Source organism: Pelobates fuscus, chromosome 4, assembly GCF_036172605.1.
Source record: "Pelobates fuscus isolate aPelFus1 chromosome 4, aPelFus1.pri, whole genome shotgun sequence".
In the NCBI taxonomy this organism is placed as follows: Eukaryota; Metazoa; Chordata; class Amphibia; order Anura; family Pelobatidae; genus Pelobates; species Pelobates fuscus.
The window spans coordinates 280731675-280750854 of NC_086320.1; the positions used below are offsets into that span (position 1 = coordinate 280731675).

Consider the following 19180-nt stretch of genomic DNA (forward strand, 5'->3'; position numbering starts at 1 on the left):
AGGGGGGTAGAGGGGCAGTGACAAGGCTTATGGGGTAGTGACAGGGGATAGGGTGGTAGAGGGGTAGTGACAGGGGTTATGGGGGTAGTGACATGGGGTAGAGGGGTAGTGACAGGGGTTAGGGGGGTAGAGACAGGGGTTAGGGGGTAGTGACAGGGGTTGGGGTAGAGAGGTAGTGACAGGGGATGAGGGGGTAGTGACAGGAGTTAGGGGGTAGAGGGGCAGTTACAGGGGTTGGGGGGGTGGAGAGGCAGTGACAGGGGTTAGGGGGGTAGAGGGGCAGTGACAAGGCTTATGGGGGTAGTGACAGGGGATAGGGTGGTAGAGGGGTAGTGACAGGGTTTAGGTGGGTAGTGACAGGGGTTAGGGAGTTAGAGGGGTAGTGACAGGAGTTAGGGGGGTAGTGACAGGGGTTAGGGGGGTAGAGGTGTAGTGACAGGGGTTATGGGAGTAGTGACAGGGGGTAGAGGGGTAGTGACAGGGGTTAGGGGGTAGTGACAGGGGTTAGGGGGGTAGTGACAGGGGTTGGGGTAGAGAGGTAGTGACAGGGGTTAGAGGGCTAGTGACAGGGGTTAGGGGGGTAGTGACAGGGGTTAGAGGGGTAGTGACAGGGGTTAGAGGGGTAGTGACAGGGGTTAGGGGGTTAGTGACAGGGGTTAGGGGGGTATGGGGGCAGAGGCAGGGTGGGGGGGGCAGTGAGTGACAGGGGGCAGAGGGGGGGTTTAAATACCTGCCCTGGTGGTCCAGTGGGCGCCCTCTCTCTTCAGTCTGCAGCTCCGCCGGGAGTGAGCTGCAGACCACATGGTGAGTCTCGCGATCTCCAGTCAGAGCGTTGCCGCGGCAACGCTCTGACAGGCTGGAGATCGCGAGACACCTCAGTCTGCAGCTCACTCCCGGCGGAGCTGCAGACTGAGGATCAGGGCAGACGGACAGGAGGGGCCTCGCACCCGGCGGCATTATGGGCAAGCCGCCGGGCCCCCTCCTGTGTCGGGTCCTCGGTCATAGACCGAGGACCCGACATGTTAGTCTGCCCAGAGGTAGTGCAGCACGGGGGTGTGATTAGGGTGTGCCCAGGCACACCCGGCACACCCCGTGCGCACGCCTATGACCTTAGAGAGAGTTCAAAGAAGGGCTACTAAACTGGTTCATAGATTGCAGGATAAAACTTACCAGGAAAGGTTAAAGGATCTTAACATGTATAGCTTGGTGGAAAGACGAGACAGGGGGGATATGATAGAAACATTTAAATACATAAAGGGAATCAACACAGTAAAGGAGGAGACTATATTTAAAAGAAGAAAAACTACCACAACAAGAGGACATAGTCTAAAATTAGAGGGACAAAGGTTTAAAAATAATATCAGGAAGTATTACTTTACTGAGAGGGTAGTGGATGCATGGAATAGCCTTCCAGCTGAAGTGGTAGAGGTTAACACAGTAAAGGAGTTTAAGCATGCGTGGGATAGGCATAAGGCTATCCTAACTATAAGATATTGCCAGGGACTAATGAAAGTATTTAGAAAACTGGGCAGACTAGATGGGCCGAATGGTTCTTATCTGCCGTCACATTCTATGTTTCTATGTTTCTATGTTTCTATGTTTCTATGTTATGAGTCAAATTACACAGCATGGAAAAATGCCAAATAACTTTTCCTCGCTGTGTAAAATGACACAGAGCACTCTGATTTGTTGGATTTCAAGCCAACCAATCAGAGTGCTGTGACAGGTAAATGTAGAGACTTACCTGTCAGTCTCTTCATTTACCTGTCAGAGCAATCTGATTGGGTGGCTTAAACCAACTAATCAGAGCGCTCTGAGCCTAATTGCAGGGCGGGGGAAGACTTTATAAGCCTTTCCCTGCCCTGCGGAGCTCATTCTGCGCCGTACCCTCCATGGGTGAAGAAGGATTATTTTTTTGCCGTCTGGATTTTTTTTTCAGCGTATTTTTTTTTTTTTCGCTCAGGTTTTTTTTTTTTAACAGTTGTGACGTGTGTTATGGATTTTTATTTGGCCTTTTTTAGGGCTGAAGAAAGAAAAGAAAAGAGGAAAGAAGACATAAAATGGTAAGTATGACATTTTGTTTTACAGGGTTTGTTTATTGCCTCCCCTCCCCCCCCCCCACTATGATTAGCGTGAGGGGGTAGATATGGTATTTATATTTGTGGAGGGGAGTGATAGGGGCTTGGGGACCCCTAGTCACTTTATTATTTGTGGTCCTTACCCGCCGGCCATTTGCTGATTGCTGTTTAGGAGACATGCCCCTACTACACGGGGAGACCTGGCACAGGGAGGGGCAAGCGGCATGGTTTATTGCTCTAGTGACTGGGCAGCAGTCACTAGTAGTTTTAAATTTGCTTAGGCGACATGCCCCTACTCGTGGCATGCCACAAGTAGGGGTGTGCAGGAGGATTTAACCTCCCTTTTATAAATATGGGGGTCATAGTGACCCCCATAGCTTTTAATGCAAGGGGGGGGGAGGCGGGAGGAATGTTTATTTATTACAAGGAGGGAGCTGGTAGCGCTGCCGGCTTTCTTCTTGCTTTATTTTTTTCGCATGTGCAATCCTGTTTTCGTCAAAACGAATGGTCGCATCAAAATTCGGTATTGACAAATGACATTTTTATTAAGTACGAGATCATTCGTATGAAACAAAAATTTCACTGGTGCACATGTCTACCAAGAGCACTCTTGGCCATATTGCATATCATGAGAAATGGCAGGGGGGACATAATAGAGGTACAATAACTCCATTATAGTAATATAGGGGTCTTACTGACTTGCAAGCGCTGGACAACCACCACATAATTAACCCACGCACCACAAAGTTTTTTTTTTAAATCTATTTGCCTGCTGGCTACTACTGTCGCCAGTGGGCAAATAGTTTGGAGTTTTGGGGGGAAGCTTAAGCCTCCGGGCCCACAGTTAATTATTTTTTTTTGTCAATCTTTCTTTTATTGAGGCAATAAAGGTACAATACAGAAGAGGAAGGAGTGTTAGAGAGTAAGCACATGATATATACATCTGCAATGGTACATCAACTCCAGTGTACGACAGCCTCATTTTTTTTTAAGTAAAACAGTAAAAATAAATCAATAGCAAGGTTGGTAAGCTCCACAAACTCAGGCACATTATCCCAGACAGTGATAAGAATCTTAGCTAAGCCGTAATACGTTGTCTATGCAAGTGTGACGACAGTGGATATGTTATGTTTGTGAACTAAACAGTTAATGGAAAGCAGGATACAAGTCAAGTGTTACGAGTCACACGTGAGTAAGGCAGGCAGTATACATTGATCTAAACATAAATATCACTGCATGCGATATTCACTAAACTGGTTAACGAGCGGTACACGTTTGTTACATAAGGGGAGCAAATTAAGAGAAACAATTAGGCCTACATGCCTGACTAAACACACTTAACAGTAAATGCAAGTTAAGCAGGTGGCAGAGCGGTTAATGTGAACACACGAAAGTAAGACGTAGCCATTGATATATAACTTGCTGCACGTATATGTGAAAATTCTAGACGCTATACACTAGGCACAGGTTTCTACACAGCTAGTGAAACTATGCAAGCAATCGTCAGTCTACATGCCCTGCCATTCAATAATGTTGGGTGTCATTTAAAAGTCTGCCATACGCTAAGAGAAAGTAAAATATAATAAAATGAAGAGCTTGTCCATTCGCCTACCGTTTGAGCAATAAGGTTTCAACATTACGCTTCGTCTAGTCGCTTTATCTATATGCATGCTATAGCTAATTACTAAAACCAACAGGTAACTTAGGAGTGAGGTTACAAAAGTCCAGCAAAGGGAGGTCGTATAGCTGAACAGGTTATGTCCCAACAGTCTTTAACCAGGGGTGGTGGTAGTGAGACAGTCTGTTAGCGGGGTTAGTTCAGCCTATCCCGCTGCTGGGTAGAGCCGTCGTGCGTATCTGAGGGGTGGGAAAGACGGCCTCGGCAACTGGTAAATTCCACAGGGGTACGACTTGGTGCAGACGGGTGGCCGCTGTCTGCCAGCCCCAGGCCCCTGTGAAGGCCTTCACCTGTATTCCACCAACTCGGTTGCTCAGAGAGGCCGGGTCGTCCCTTCTTCGGGCGCCATGTGGGGCTCGGATGTTCTGCCGCCGCCAGCGGCGGGTAAGCCTCCGGCGGTGTGGTCGGTGCCTTGGAGTCTGACTCCATGTGGTCTTCGGCCTGGGAAGGCATTGTGGGCGGCCCTCAGTACCGCGTCCCCGTCGTTGTGGGTAAAGCTCTGGACCGTGAGGCGCATCTTTGGGCCTGGTCAGGACTCCGCTGCTTGTGTGAGGCGGTTTTGTATGTGTCTGGTGCACCCACTGCTTGTGGGGTCTCGGCTGGTCCCTTTTGCTCTCATATGCAAACTGGCAATTGTTATAGCCCCACCATGTCAGAGGCCTGCTAGTTTCGTGTGAGGCCTTGCGTTTAGGGAGGGTGTGAGACTGTACCTCATTTATGCGCCTCGAGGTGTTCCGCCATCTTGATATGCCATCTGGGGGGGATGTGATTGTCGGAGTCACCAAAGGTCAGCGCCCACCGGCTTTTCTCCCCGCTTTGTGCTTACCGCTGGCTTTAGCGGTCTTCTGCAGGGTGGTCAGTCTGCGTGGTCCCCGCGGTCTCTTGCGTTGTAGCAGGTTTGTCTGGGTGTTCGGTTGCTTGGGGCGGTCCGCGGGTTCACACGAGCTGGTCTGGGTAGGTGCTGGGTTTGTCGTGTGCTGGTTTGAGGTTAGTGCACTCGCTTGTCGCGCTGCAAGTTGCGCCCAAAATCTGTTGAAGATCAGGTCTAGCTTTGCTTGCGTGATCGCTAGGTGGTCCACTGGCGTGGGATTCGTTATATCCTCTGCCATCCGAATTGCACCCTGCGGCTCTGCTCGACAGGTATCATGTATGGTGGTGGTCTTAGCTTGGTGGGGACCGGGATGACCCCCGCCGGTCCATAGAGGGGGGGGGGGGGGGATTTCGCCTGTGCCTTGCGGTGCTTTGGGGCGGCGGGAGAGCGGCCGTCTCCCCGCGTCCGCCTCATGTGTAGGCCTCAGCGGCAGTATGGTCGGGACTCGGGTGTATGACCTCGGGAGAGGCATCATCCCGTAGGTCTTGGTGTCCTGAGTCGCTTGGGAACCGGTAGAAGTCGGATCGCTGGTTCAGATTAGTGGGATTTGGCGTTATTAGTGTGAAGTTGCAGGAGCATCGGCAACATGCGTCCGCTCCGCTCTGCTGTCAGGCCCCGCCCCCCCCCCCCCCCACAGTTAATTATTATGGTCCGGATTTATTTATTTTTTTGTTAATCTTTTTATTTTATTTTTATCAAGAAAGTGGAGCACATTTTGGGCACGCAGGCCCATCTCAACATTGTGATGTAAAATAATAATAACATACGTATTCTGGACACAGTTGTATACAATAGTAATTACATTCCAGTATCCGTTTACATCCGGTGACAATAAACAAAATCGTAATCGTTTCATACAAATGGTTGCTTTGTGTAGATATTATATGAATCCGTGTGGACGTGTATATCTATTGGTAATCATGGAACTGCGGGCATAGCAGAATTTGTAGGTCATTAAAGATCGTGGGTATAAATGCGATATCCTTACACGTTATGAATTTTCAATGTTGGTAGTGAGAAATTGTAAGTGGAGTTGTGTGGTGACTCATTCAGATTAATATGCATGTGTCGTGGTATGATACCAGTGTTGCACGAGACTAGTGGTGGTGGGGGGGGGGAAGGGAATTGAGGGTCTCATGTTTTGTGATGGCCCGGGCATGGTGTGAGGTGTACTCTTTCCGAGTTCCGGGACTCCGTTGTCTTTATCTGCCATTAGTTGTGGCTGGGCCAACTTGTCGTTACTCCCTTACCGAGGGGCGCCATTTATGAGTGGTTGAGGTGTGTCAGCGCCTTTCTCTGGTGTGTAATTTCACTCCCGGTTCTATTATTCGATGTAATGTCTAGGCTGCTTCCCCAGTTCAGTGTAATGTCGCCAGGGACCAGTGTGCCTGGAGCAGCGGGTAAGAAATGCAGTTAGATGTTTTACCCTATTCAGTTGGGGTGGGGATAGTGCGGAGTATGATATGTCCCGGGAGGAGGGTAAGGAGGCATTGTATGTGTGTGTGAGGGGGGTGGGGGGGTGTGGGGTCCCCTTGCCACCGCACATGTTCATAGACCAGACACTGGTTTTCCTGTTCTGCTCACGTCATGTGGCCCGTCGGTGTCGTATCTAACCACTGGAGTCATACTATTTCGAGTCAGGGTAAGTTCTAGTTTGGGCACTGAGACGCTCACCAAGCCTTCCTCAAAGTTTGGCCTTTAATGGAACAGCCATTTTCTGTCTGCCCTATCTCTTCAAATCTGTAGAGGTGGTGTGGTCTATGATCCTCGTTAGCAGTGTGTAGGTATGTTGTTCCTCATCCACCCTTTACGGGTGCGTGGAGTGGTATCCTATTCAGTTGTGGTGGTCATTCCTGTTCGTGTAAGTGTCTCATGCGCGTCTATTGGTTTGTCTGCTTATCATGTCTAGTTGTGTCCCTTTGTCTTCCCCTTTAGCACGGGTGGGGTGTGGGACGTATCGCCAGTACCTGCTACCTCTAGGGGATTTTGGTCCGGATTTACACAATCCTGCCACTATTGAATTCCTTTAACAATGTCTGAATTTTGCAATCCAAATTAGCCCGGTTTTGCCCCGTTTAAAACAGGACCATTCCTGATAATTAATATGTATGTGAACGGGTTGTTGATTCTAGGAGAAATCTGATTGCCATTATAGAATCAAGAAGGAAAGCTCTACAATTGGGGGGTTGTACTTTGTTTTTGATCAACAGCAGAGGGATACGTTTTAAAGGTTGAATTTAATGGACTTTAAACACCAGTTTAGTTGGATGATAATAAAGTTATGAGATGAATTATCAATAAAGAAATACGATGGCAACATTATATTAAAACACACAAACAATAGTTTAATGATTACTCACACATTAGCATTAATGTAAAATGTTCTCAAGTTATATATATATCCATTTATATATCTTTATATAATTTTAAGCAACTTCTGAATAACATTCAACTTCAAATGCTTTAAATATTATATATTGTTGAAATAACATATCTAGCAGAAATAAATATATTGCACTTAAAAAGAAATTGCCATGAGCTGTCACTTAATAGAATTTTGACAAATACAGTTTAAGTTTTTGACATTAAATTCCTTTTTCAGAGAGTACACTCAGTTTCACAGAGGTTATGGCAAACACAACAAGAACTGAATGACACATAGAGCCAGCAAAGCGTGAAATATTGTAGATATAGATTAAATCCAGTATATGGGTTCAGTTAACTTTGCTTCCGAGTTTTAGGATTTCCTGATAAGTTGGCATATTGCTCCCATTCTCAAAAAAAGGAAAGAATCAGAAATAACTCTTCTCTTTTAAGTAGTGATAAGCATGATGTGTTAATTCTTATTGAATACCCCACTGCAGTCAAAATAATGACTTATAGAAGGCAAATAAATACAAAATAGTCTTTGAACTTTACAAATGTAATTATTCTGAACAAAATTTACAGAATGTTAAATAGCCAGTCTTTCCCTTTGACGTGGTAGACCTAAATGGTCCTGATTTATTAAAGAGTTCATATACATATATATTTTCGTTTATTTTTTACTTTTAAAGTAAATTGTGTCTAATGAATGATGACTTAAAATCCTTAACCTTGATCTGCCATGACTGCAGTTTATAAGTATGCAAACACTGTATCCATGCCAATGTACAAAACAATTTGTGAAAGTTGTCATATTGCTTTATAATAATTTTTCCATGTATTTACTTGTTTTTTGTGTATGTATATTTTTGTCATTTCAAAAATAATAGTGCCTCAGTGGCAAGAAGTATTCTTGCTAACTCAGTCTATAGATAATAACATAAACACCATCATAGTAAACTCGAAGGGATCTAGATGTGAATGAATCAATGAACACTAGAATTCTGACTGCAATGATGAGTAGACGTAATAAAGGTTGAATGTGGTTGAGGTTGATTTCTATTTTCCCCATTTAGATAAAAGGCAGTAATATGAGATGCCCTCAAAACCAGAGGGTTCGCAGGTAGAACTTTCAGAAAACCAAATAATCAAGCTATATTTTAATGCACTGAAATATTCTTTAAGTTCCGAAATAAGAGTATAGTTCTCTAGCCAGTATTTTTGCCGGTATATCGAAAGGCCATGTCGTGAAAATTGTTCCTGATGTTTAAAATAAAGAAAAACATTTTTATTCCCCAAAACATTTTTCCCAATTTGAGTATTCAGATAACACAATTTTGATGCAAATTTTGAGATTTTCTGCAAATGAGCTCTTTCAATTTGAAGAAATTTGGTGTTAGCTAAGAAAAACAAAAAAAAAACTAAATAGCATTGAAAATAAGCCAGAATACAAAATGTAGCAATCCATATATAATTACTGAAATGATCCCCAAATGCCTTTAAATTTGCACAGTTGGAGAAAGATAGTTGTCTACTTTAGAATTTAAACACACAAAAAAATAGGCAAGATAATTTTTTACCAATATAGCTATGGTATTTCCCATGTATGTCTACTGACTGGCAAAAATTGTAGAATGGAATGGAATGTATCAATTAAATTATAGTTCTTTCAGTGCATGTTTTCTGTTGTCATTCACATGTACATCAAGGAAAACCGTAAAAGGCATTTTGCTTAAATTCTGGGAGGCCCCAGTTCTAAGCAAAATCAAGTTCATTTGGAGGGGACATCGGTCGCTTTAGAGTTCAGTTAACCAAATTAGCTTGAGTGATTTAGGTCAGAATCTACTACAAAAATGCAAAGCTTCATAAATAAAGTCAACAGTCATTTTATCTGAATAAAGACACCAGTAGAATTCTACATGCACACTGAAGCATAGAAAAGTATTTAATTTTACCTATTACCATCCTTTGCAACCTACTGCTTACTATTTTAGCATCTGTATATAATATTTAAAAATGTTCTCTTTAAAGTGAAAGTTTTATTTTTTTGGGTAATAGTATACTTTAAGGAGACGTATCAGAAACACAGTTTATAGACAGTTTGCTAAGTTTAGTGATAACTTTTTTATGTATCTTTTAAACGAGTGTTGCCAATGTTGACTCAACAGAAATAGTTTCTCGATAAATAAATATTAAAATAAAATCTGAAACAGAAAATATACAATAATAATATAGATAACTGCTTCTTGGAGCATCACTTTCAAATGTATCATTTTTGCAAAGGTAAAGTAATTGTTTTGGCGGCTTTGGTCTTTACAATCAACATTGATACCTGAAAAATACTTAAAATCCCAGGGTGCTGTCTGATAATGAATAACTCCTATCGGACGACCAAGCATATCATATTCAATCAGCCTTAAGCATGTTCGCAATTCTCTGTAGTTGCTTGGAAACCAAGCAAGTGATGCACCTGTCTCCTGCACTACTGAAGAAAAATAGATGGTTGAAAATATTTGTAGACTTGTGCAAAAAGTTATTTGGAGTTGTTCATCCAAACCAAATTCATTTCCGGATTTACCTGTGGTGTTTTATTCAAATATGGTTTGGACGATCTCCTCAAAATTTTGCACAAGTTTAAAGTTTCCTTGCCTAAACTATTCACTCCTTGCCACAGGTAGAATTTTTGCAGAATTTAATAAGTTAAACAGTTTACAGTCATACTGACATTACCCAACTATATTGTTTTCTTTATGCATTATCTTAGTACAGGTTAAGAAAGTATTACAGCAAAATAAATATTGTTCCAATGGATCCTGGTTTATTTTAATAAATTAAAAAAAAAAAATCCAATTTTTTTAAGTCCACCAATCTCGTGTTATTGCTAAACATTAGTGCTTCTGTGTTCCTAGGCTCTTGTACAGTGGTTTATAATTCTTGGCTGGGGACACAAAAAATGGGTCCTAATGCTTTTCAAAGAACACTTCAAGCACCAACTCCACTAAATCCTGCTGTAGTGATTATGGTGCCATGGGTGCCCAGTGCCTTCCCAGATGAATCTGTCAACAGAGTAATCTAACAACGTACCCCAATCCCCTGGGCAATCTGGGGTTTTTCTTGCAGGAGTAGCTAGATGTCTTAGATGAGCTAAGCAGGTCCGATTTCAGTCAATAAGCACAGCTCTGGGAAAACAAGGGACTGGCTGCACTCACCTAAACATGCTTAAATGGGGTGCTGCTGGGGGCCAATAAGTACAGTAAAAATAGAAATCCAGCGCACTCACGTATCAACTAAACAGCTACTTTGATGCTGACAGATTTGACTAGTTTTATTAAAAACACCTAATCTAGGCAAAAAATAATGGGGGTTTAGTTACACTATATGATCATACATTGCATAAGATGGGGTACATTGACGTTTGTGGCAGGCTTATACAATGTATGATCATATAGTGTAACTAAACCCCCATTATTTTTTGCCTAGATTAGGTGTTTTTAATAAAACTAGTCAAATCTGTCAGCATCAAAGTAGCTGTTTAGTTGATAAGTGAGTGCGCTGGATTTCTATTTTTACAATAAGCACAGCCCTGGCTAACTCAGCTAAAAGGATTATTGTGCAAGGAACCTGGAGGTAAGTTTTTAAAGCACTTACCTCCAGTCTGGGAAGGACCCAGGGCACTTGTGGCACCATGAATATTACAGCGAGCTGTAGGGTAGTGGATATGGTGCTTAGGGTTTTTCTGTAGCTCTTTGACACCAGTAAAAGTGTAAATTTTTTTAACCAGGATTTTTTAATGTATATTATATGATTGGATCATTGATCCCTGAACAAAGTCTAAGAAACATCAATCTAAAATAACTTTTCCCAAGATTGCTATTTTTTTTTAATTTAGAAATCATATTACCCCTATGATTATGATGTATGATTTGCCTTACACCTGTATATTTTTTCTTTTCTTTTTTTTTTGCAAAACTCACTAATTAAACCTCCGCCCCCCTCCCCCCCAAAAAAAACCAAAACATGTTAATATTTGCCGTGTGCAATCAGACCAGGAACCACTACATGTCTCCATGATGTTCAGTAAACATCCACAACATGCTTTAGATCTCAATATATAATAAGAATCTGGCTTGCAAAGATGGGGTAGAATAGCAGCTATGTTTGCCTCTGAAGATTATTGCAGTCAGTGAAAAAAGAAATGATATTACTTTATCTGTACAATACTGCATGTGTAGCCTATTTTACTTTAATTAGGCACTCCAGTTTATTTTAAGCGGCAGTGCATGCTTCCATAGAGATGAGCTTGGAACATTTTTGTGAATACCGAAACAATCAGTTCATGAATTGTTTTCTGATAGTTGCATTGTATCAGCGTTTGTTTTAGGATTTTTTTGTGTTATCATTTTTCATTCTTTATAACCACACATTGATCTACAGAATAAAACAGAGATAATGAGTTGAAAATAGAATCTGTTCTACAAACATCGAAACAATTGTGTAAGATGCTGGCATTGAAAAATAGTTGTTTCTTCTGTTAGTCCTTTTGAAATGAAGCGTCATCCTAGAATTCATTAGCTTTGCTAATTCTTGCTAGTTCTGAGTTCACTCTTCCACCACGTCTGATTCCATTTTGAATTGTGTAAATATATTCTTATGTGTGCTAAAAGAGAAGGTCTCACTAAAAGAGTTTGTTAAGATCCATTTTCTTTTTACAACTTATTTGTAATCGAGAGTTTTAACATTATTTTTTTATCGTGAAGGGTTGAGTAAGTGTAGATTTGGCTCCATGGTTTGATACATGCAATACTGCCTCCGTATATCACGGGGTTCGTTTAAATTAAGCAGTCCAGTGCCCTTCTAGGTCCACTCTTTGTTAATAGTGCGCAATATACATGGTAAGTCTTTCTCCATTTTCCCAGTTTTTAGACGTCACAGGAATTTTTTTATTTACTCCCTGTACATCACTCCAGTCATACAAATGGTGTCATTACTGCAGAGGAGTGTCGCAGTCCTTGAATAGCAGCATATGGGCCCTGCTGAAAGTAGTGATGGTATCTGGGCATGTGGAAAGAGGGGAATGTAGGGCCACTGCCTTGCATTGAGCTTGCTAGAGCTGAAGGCGTCAATGGCATGCCCAACCGACTGTAAGGAGGGAGCGAGCCTTGGATGGGGTGAGGAAGTGGGGTGGCCAGAGAAGCAGTGCTGGTGCCCAATGCTGTCAATGTTTGAGGGTGCTGGAACCCAGAAAATCCTGTAGTGGAAGTTACCCAGGAACTGAGGGACAAATTATCTGATGTTGTAAAAGCTGATCCTGCAAAGGAAACACAAATTCAAAGAACATTTGTTATTAGACATCAGAGTATAAATGTATACATCATACAACAGATTATGTAAATGTCACTATATATAAATACTGTCTGGTCATTTGTATTGTTACATTCCTTGCAGTGAACGTAGGGACAGCTATAATTAATACAAAACCAAAGCAACGTATCACCAGCATGATAACTATATCTCATCAGGTAGGGAAACACATTTCTCAGTTGGTGCGCAAGTCATTCACGTAGAAGAACAATATATAATACCAGCCCACTATCATACATGGTACAGGGGCAAGACTCTCTGTTAAGTTTTCCACAGAGTGGCAGTCAATACAAAATGATTCTTACAGACATGAATATTAGTCTCTATTGTCCTTTGATACACTAACCATTTTTCACACTGGTGAATGTTTGGAAATCTACACTTCCAAAAATAGCTGCCAATTCATTACAAATATATGCACCTTCTTACTCTATTATTGTGTTTAATCCTTTTCGGATTGTTGCATCTGAACTGTTCTTTAGAATGTAACATTATCTCTATGCATATGTGCCTACAAGCAAAGAATTCCTTATTGGACACATGTTCTGTGTTTTGTTTTTTTAATTTAAGTTTAAAAGGAAGCTTTTCTATTTTTAGATGGTTAATATGCTTAATCTATTAAGAAATGTATTTTATGCACTTAAGGAGAAACAGAAAGTACAAGCACAGCTTTGCATTATTGCAGCATTGATGGTGCACAGAGCACTCATAGCCTGCTGTCAGCTCTGAGAGAAGATAAGAACTGCAATGAGTGATTTGTAAAAATCACTGTAGCTCTAAGGCTGCTCCTTGGAGCATCTATCAGACAGTTAGAAACACTCTGGATTGTCTGTGTTAATTTTTGTGCATATGGAATGTGAGAGCGCACAACATGAACTGAGCTCTCGGCACACCATGCATGCACACACTGGAGGCATAGCCTTGTTCAGTAAACAATGTACTGGGCTATGTATAAACTGATAGAGGTGGCATGGTGGCCATCACACTTTAGAACACTTCCACTCATCTTATTTGATGGGTGGAACTGCTTCAGGTGGATAAAATATGTATTCAGAGACAGAGTTTGTGGGAGAAAAACGGATCCCACAGACCTGGATAACATGCTAATGCAACTGCACACAGACCGAATTATAGTGATTTGTCTAGAAACATTTATAAGTATTTTTAGCATTTGTGAGGCTGGTGAGATAGCTCAGTGGGCTAATGCATAATCAGTAGAATCTGTTCAATCCTTAGTCGTCAGTTCAATTCCTAGCAGGATTGACTATGCCATTCATCCTTCCAAAATAGATCAAATTGGGTTGTAGTATCATCCCCTGAAGTTTGGATGTACTTGGAAACCAGAGTAATCTAAGTATTGTTATTATTTTATTTTTGTAGGCATTATTTATTTAATGTGGTGTGTTAACAATAAAAGTAATTACTACCTCTTTAATGTAACATTTCATATAATATGAACATTACATGCAGGAAGTAGTTTTCACTTAATGCCCTGCTCCATGTTGGGCTGCCTGCGGCTGAGTTATAACAGAACTACATTTAGCTTCCAGCTACACTTATGTTCTTGTCATCCTATTATTATTATAGTTAGATTAAGCGCACACAGGATAAGACACTGTCTCAATGAATACTACTGCACATTCATCCTGCTATAAATATTAAGTAGAACCACTTTCCATTGATAAGAGCTTGACATTTTCAGTCAATTAGAGAGAGTTTATCTCAGTAAATCAATAATGCTATTAATAGTCACCATGCTAATGAACTACTCAATGACCAAGCACATTACGGTAAATCTATAATTAGTGCATAGATTGTCTGTATACATTAGCTGCACTGCATACATGCTTTCTTTCATTTTATTCAACTTTATTTAAATCTGTTTATCTGTCTCTGTCTGTCTGTTTGTCTACCTGAAGATGAATAGTGCTCTCTCAGGTCTCTGTGCAATGTTTTATTGACCAAATAAACGTGTCAGAACAAACATATTTATCTGAACAGGTCATAGTATACTGTATTTAGGGGGGAGGGTTATGTTCTCTCTAATTAAGATTGGCCATGTCTGACAAGAAAGAAACACTAATCTCTTTAATGTGGTAATAATGGCTGGTGTGCCCTTGCACCATCCCTCCATTCATTGTTAAACCAACACAATGGCTGAGGACCCTTGTCCACCATTATACCATAAGAAAACAATTTAATGGTGAATCGAGGGGTGGTGTCCGTGTACTTCAGCCATCATAACCAGAGAAAGATTAATATACCACAAGTTCTATGCAGGTGACCATCCTGAACCTCTCCCCCTTCCCCTTTACTTTTTTTATAAAGTGCCATGCTAATTCATGGTTCTGGGGCTCCTGTCTAACCCGTGGGCCATAAACAGCCACCTAGGGTCACTTTTTGGGTTAATCCCAGATTGGCCTATTTGACTGTGTATGTATAATTATAAATAGGAATCCTGACATGTATACATGGATGATTGGTTAGCAACAGACAGCAGCAGGACATTATCAAAGAAACAACACCTATGCCTATTTTCAAAGAAACAAAATTTATGTTTAATATGGGTTAGTCTTAATTAAAGGGACATGCCAGACCTCTAAAACAATTCGGCTTGCTGGAGTGATTTATGCATTTATGCATATTTTATTTTTCAAAATGTGCAGATTATAATTGAAATTGGCACTTTTATAAATCAACCTTATTACACTCCCTGGCTGTCAATAAGATGTTTAGCTCAGTGTAGCTAAACTCAAGAGACAGGCAATTGGTCAGGGCACTTGCCTTGCAAATATGCCTTGATATATATTTTTATTTGGGGGGCAGGGGGATTGGGCAGTAAAAAGTCCCTTAAAATATAAAGAATCTCTTTCTGGTTTAATGTGGCTTTGAGAAGAATGAGAAGAAGATACAAAATTAAATGTGTTTTACCTCTGCTTTGCACAACCTGCCCATCTTCCCCAAGAATATCATCCTCTCCTCCGTATGTTCGAATAGGAGATCTGGCATAAGAATGCTTCTGAATAAGGTTTTCAACACTTTCCCTATTTAAGAAAGAAAAAAAACACCACTGTAAAATGTGTGACAAGATATCTACCAATACTGGCTTCGGCATGACAGACAAGGGCACAATACAGAAACGGTGAAATAATCACAAAATCACTTTAACAATATTACCCAACTTTTTACATAGAATAAACATATATGATTTATTAGCATTTACTAGTGGGAAGATGTCTCCTATTAAATGTGCAATGCCATATGAAATCATATTTCCTATGAGACTTTCAGGAAGCCTGGGGACCCACAAAAATATAGTCATTTTGTGGACTGCAGGCTATCCACTGACCTGACTACTAGCCTTATTAATATTTTATAAAACAAAACAAGAAAAACAATTCCACAGAAGGATCTTTTGAAAAAATGACTGACAGTTATCTAATCTCTTGTAACACCTCCCTTTCCACTAACCAAGTATCTCCTCATATTAAAAAGTGACTTACCAATTAAATGTAAATCAAGTGTGTATGCAGTAGTTTCCTGTTCAGGTGTTGACACACCACTCAGACTAACGATCACAGTGAAGGGTAATCACATGTGCTACATTCAATCCGGAGGATGTATTAAGAGACTTTGAAATTATTATTTGAGTACTAGTCTTTCTCATAAATTATTTAAATGTTGAATAACTTACATTCTAACACTAAATAACTATTTCAATCATTGAAAAATCAATATTGTGTTAGGAATACAAAACTGTGTGCCTAACAATATAGTATCCGGCCTCTGCAATAAACTATTGGATCGCCCCCTCTACCCCGATGATTAAAGGGTTATAAACCCCCTTTGTCACTTACCTCTTTCCAGTGCTGGTGACGCCTTTTTTTCAATTTTTTTTTTTTTTTTTAAACCCCTTATCTCTCTCATGTTTAGGGAGCCCTGTCTATTTATTTATTTGATTTTACTGTTTATGTTACATTTTGTGATCAGTGGCGTAACTACTGAACAGAGGGCCCCAGTGGAAGATTTTTTTCCTTTAACCAAAGATATATCATTTTAGAGTTAAAACATTTACGACACAGAGAAAGGAAGCTCATTATAACCTTACCTATGAAAGAGCACAGATTATCTAATATCCCTTTAAGTAAATATTTTATGTAAACAAATAATTGTATATGTGCTTTATATATATATTATGCATGAATGGTTCTATTTGTGTGTGTGTTTAATGAATCTGGAAGGATACCTAACAACTTCATTGAAATGAAGTTGCTATGGTGCCAAGAAGTCAGTAGTGCTTTGTTACACAAAGGTGTTAAGCCATTCATAATCTGTTAAACTCAAAAGGTTGCTATCCAGTGCCGGATCTCCCTATCCTCAATGGCATCTGCTTTCTCCAATCCAGATTGAGGAAGCACAGAGGTCCATTGGGTGGGTCGCTGATAATTGGCTTAAATCGGTCAGCTGACACTCTAAGCCAATCAGTAACCAGCCATTCATGAAAAAGATACGTATCTGTTTTATGAATGGGGAAGTTACTATAACTATGTAAGGGTGGATCCATATTCATAAATACTGAATAACTATGTAAAGTAAGAGCCATAGTCCTAGCTTCTGACTAACCATGCAGAGGTGGAGCCATAATCCTAAAACAATGGAAGATATTAAATCAGTTTTTATTTTATAATAAATCAAAGGGTCTTTGTGGAATGATACATAATGTTTATGGGGTCAATAACTCTTACTATGGTCTAATGACAAACAGCTGACTGATGAGTCAGAATAATGTTTAAAGGAACACTATAGTCACCTAAATTACTTTAGCTAAATAAAGCAGTTTTAGTGTATAGATCATCCCCCTGCAATTTCACTGCTCAATTCACTGTCATTTAGGAGTTAAATCACTTTGTTTCTGTTTATGCAGCCCTAGCCACACCTCCCCTGGCTATGATTGACACAGCCTGCATGAAAAAAAAACTGGTTTAACTTTCAAACAGATGTAATTTACCTTAAATAATTGTATCCCAATCTCTAAATTGAACTTTAATCACATACAGGAGGCTCTTGCAGGGTCTAGCAAGCTATTAACATAGCAGGGGGTAAGAAAATCTTAATTAAACAGAACTTGCAATAAAGAAAGCCTAAATAGGGCTCTCTTTACAGGAAGTGTTTATGGAAGGCTGTGCCAGTCACATGCAGGGAGGTGTAACTAGGGTTCATAAACAAAGGGATTTAACTCCTAAATGGCAGAGGATTGAGCAGTGAGGCTGCAGGGGCATGTTCTATACACCAAAACTGCTTCAGTAAGCTAAAGTTGTTCAGGTGACTATAGTGTCCCTTTAAATGTATGAAGGTATCAATGTCCTACAACATTTATATTTCTCATTTCTACATTGGTAAAAGTATATCTCTCTTTTTGTCTTATGAATTACATATGGTGAGTTAGAGAGAAAGACAAAGAGGAAAGAAAGTAGTAAACTTCTTATTTTGGAGTAGTGATAAAATAAGGTTTAGTTTTAATGTCCGAACTAAGTCATAATAACTTATAATTGTGCAAGCATGTCAAAACTGGCAAAACAACATTTCCCTGATGAGTATTAAAAAAAAAATCTAAATCAACTGGTTGCTTAGTTTAGCTAATGGGTATTCTCCAAGTTTTCAGATTTAATGCAATACTGCCCCACAACCAGCCCTCCCTCCACAATATAAACAAGAAGGACTCACTGATTAGGTGACCATAGAGAGCTTCGAAATGGGATGTGGGGCGGATACATAAATTGCAAACAAAAAAAGAAGACAGGGTAAGCATTGGACTTATAATAATAATTCAAGATAGCTAAATTGAAAAAAAAATGTAACTCTTTTAAAATAGTATGTAACAAATGATATGGGAAAGTGAGCCAAAAATCACAATAATAATGTCTATAAGTAATAAATGTATATTGAAAGTAGTAATTTAGTGGTATTATCATCAATTATATTTAGAGATAAAGACATTTAAATAAAACAATGATCATATTTATGCATGCAATGCATAGCTATAAGTGTGTACCATACATTTTACACCTCTTGGTAATTTAGCAAAAATGTGTCCTCTTATTTAAAATAAACATTTATAAAGATTTATCTTAATCAATTAGAATCTCCAACACTAGTCATTAGGAGGTGCAAACATAACGGGTTTTCAGTGGTTGACACAACACATTTCTCAGGGATTTACATATTGGTTGATTACAATATAAGATCACTTTTATGACCCTAGATAATTAAATTGGGCCTCTGTTGTTTTTGGAATTACTGTAAAAAAGACTCATATTCCATTTATGCCACTAGAGGGGGCTCATTGAAAACTATTTTAATTACATCTAAAAGCAAAGATGTAGCTTAAGATAATAAATGGATGGCTTTACTTTGTGACAGTTAATGAGGTAAAATCTATTACTGCTTAGTTTATTATCTGATTTCTGGGGGCACTGTAAGCATTTCCAGTAAATGTCTAATAAAGTTAGCAGAGAAGAGGGACACCAGAACAGCATTGAGCCTGGATCAATCTACTATCACCGTTCAACATTATCAGCACGTTAACATGAACTGTTTTTTTTTTTGTATGTTTTTTATATATATACATATATCTTTTTTTTTTTTTGCACTTATCAGTCGGGTTCTTGGTTTTGGGATGTACAGTAATGCAGACTTAGTAGCGTGTTATAAAACACGCTTTAATCTTTAAAGATTCTAGATTCCTAACTCCTGACTCAGATACTTGACCCTGCCCTTATATTTTGTAATCTAATGCAGAGCGAAGCAAAAGCCTTGATCTCATCTAAA

General features: G+C 40.0%; 1 protein-coding gene across 2 annotated transcripts in view; it reads right to left on the reverse strand.

The window, feature by feature from the left end:
- Positions 1 to 10999: 10999 nt before the first annotated feature.
- Positions 11000 to 19180, reverse strand: part of TBX20 (T-box transcription factor 20) — a 39071-nt gene continuing 30890 nt past the window's right edge. Inside the window, exons 7-9 of one of the 2 annotated variants that reach the window (XM_063452145.1) lie at positions 18077 to 18097; positions 15284 to 15396; positions 11000 to 12299 (exon numbers count right to left, since the gene is read on the reverse strand). In XM_063452145.1, coding sequence (XP_063308215.1) covers positions 11959 to 12299; positions 15284 to 15396; positions 18077 to 18097 — 475 coding nt within the window. In that variant the 3' untranslated portion in view covers positions 11000 to 11958. The remainder of the gene's footprint in view (positions 12300 to 15283; positions 15397 to 18076; positions 18098 to 19180) is intronic. The other variant, XM_063452146.1, reaches the window with a different exon arrangement.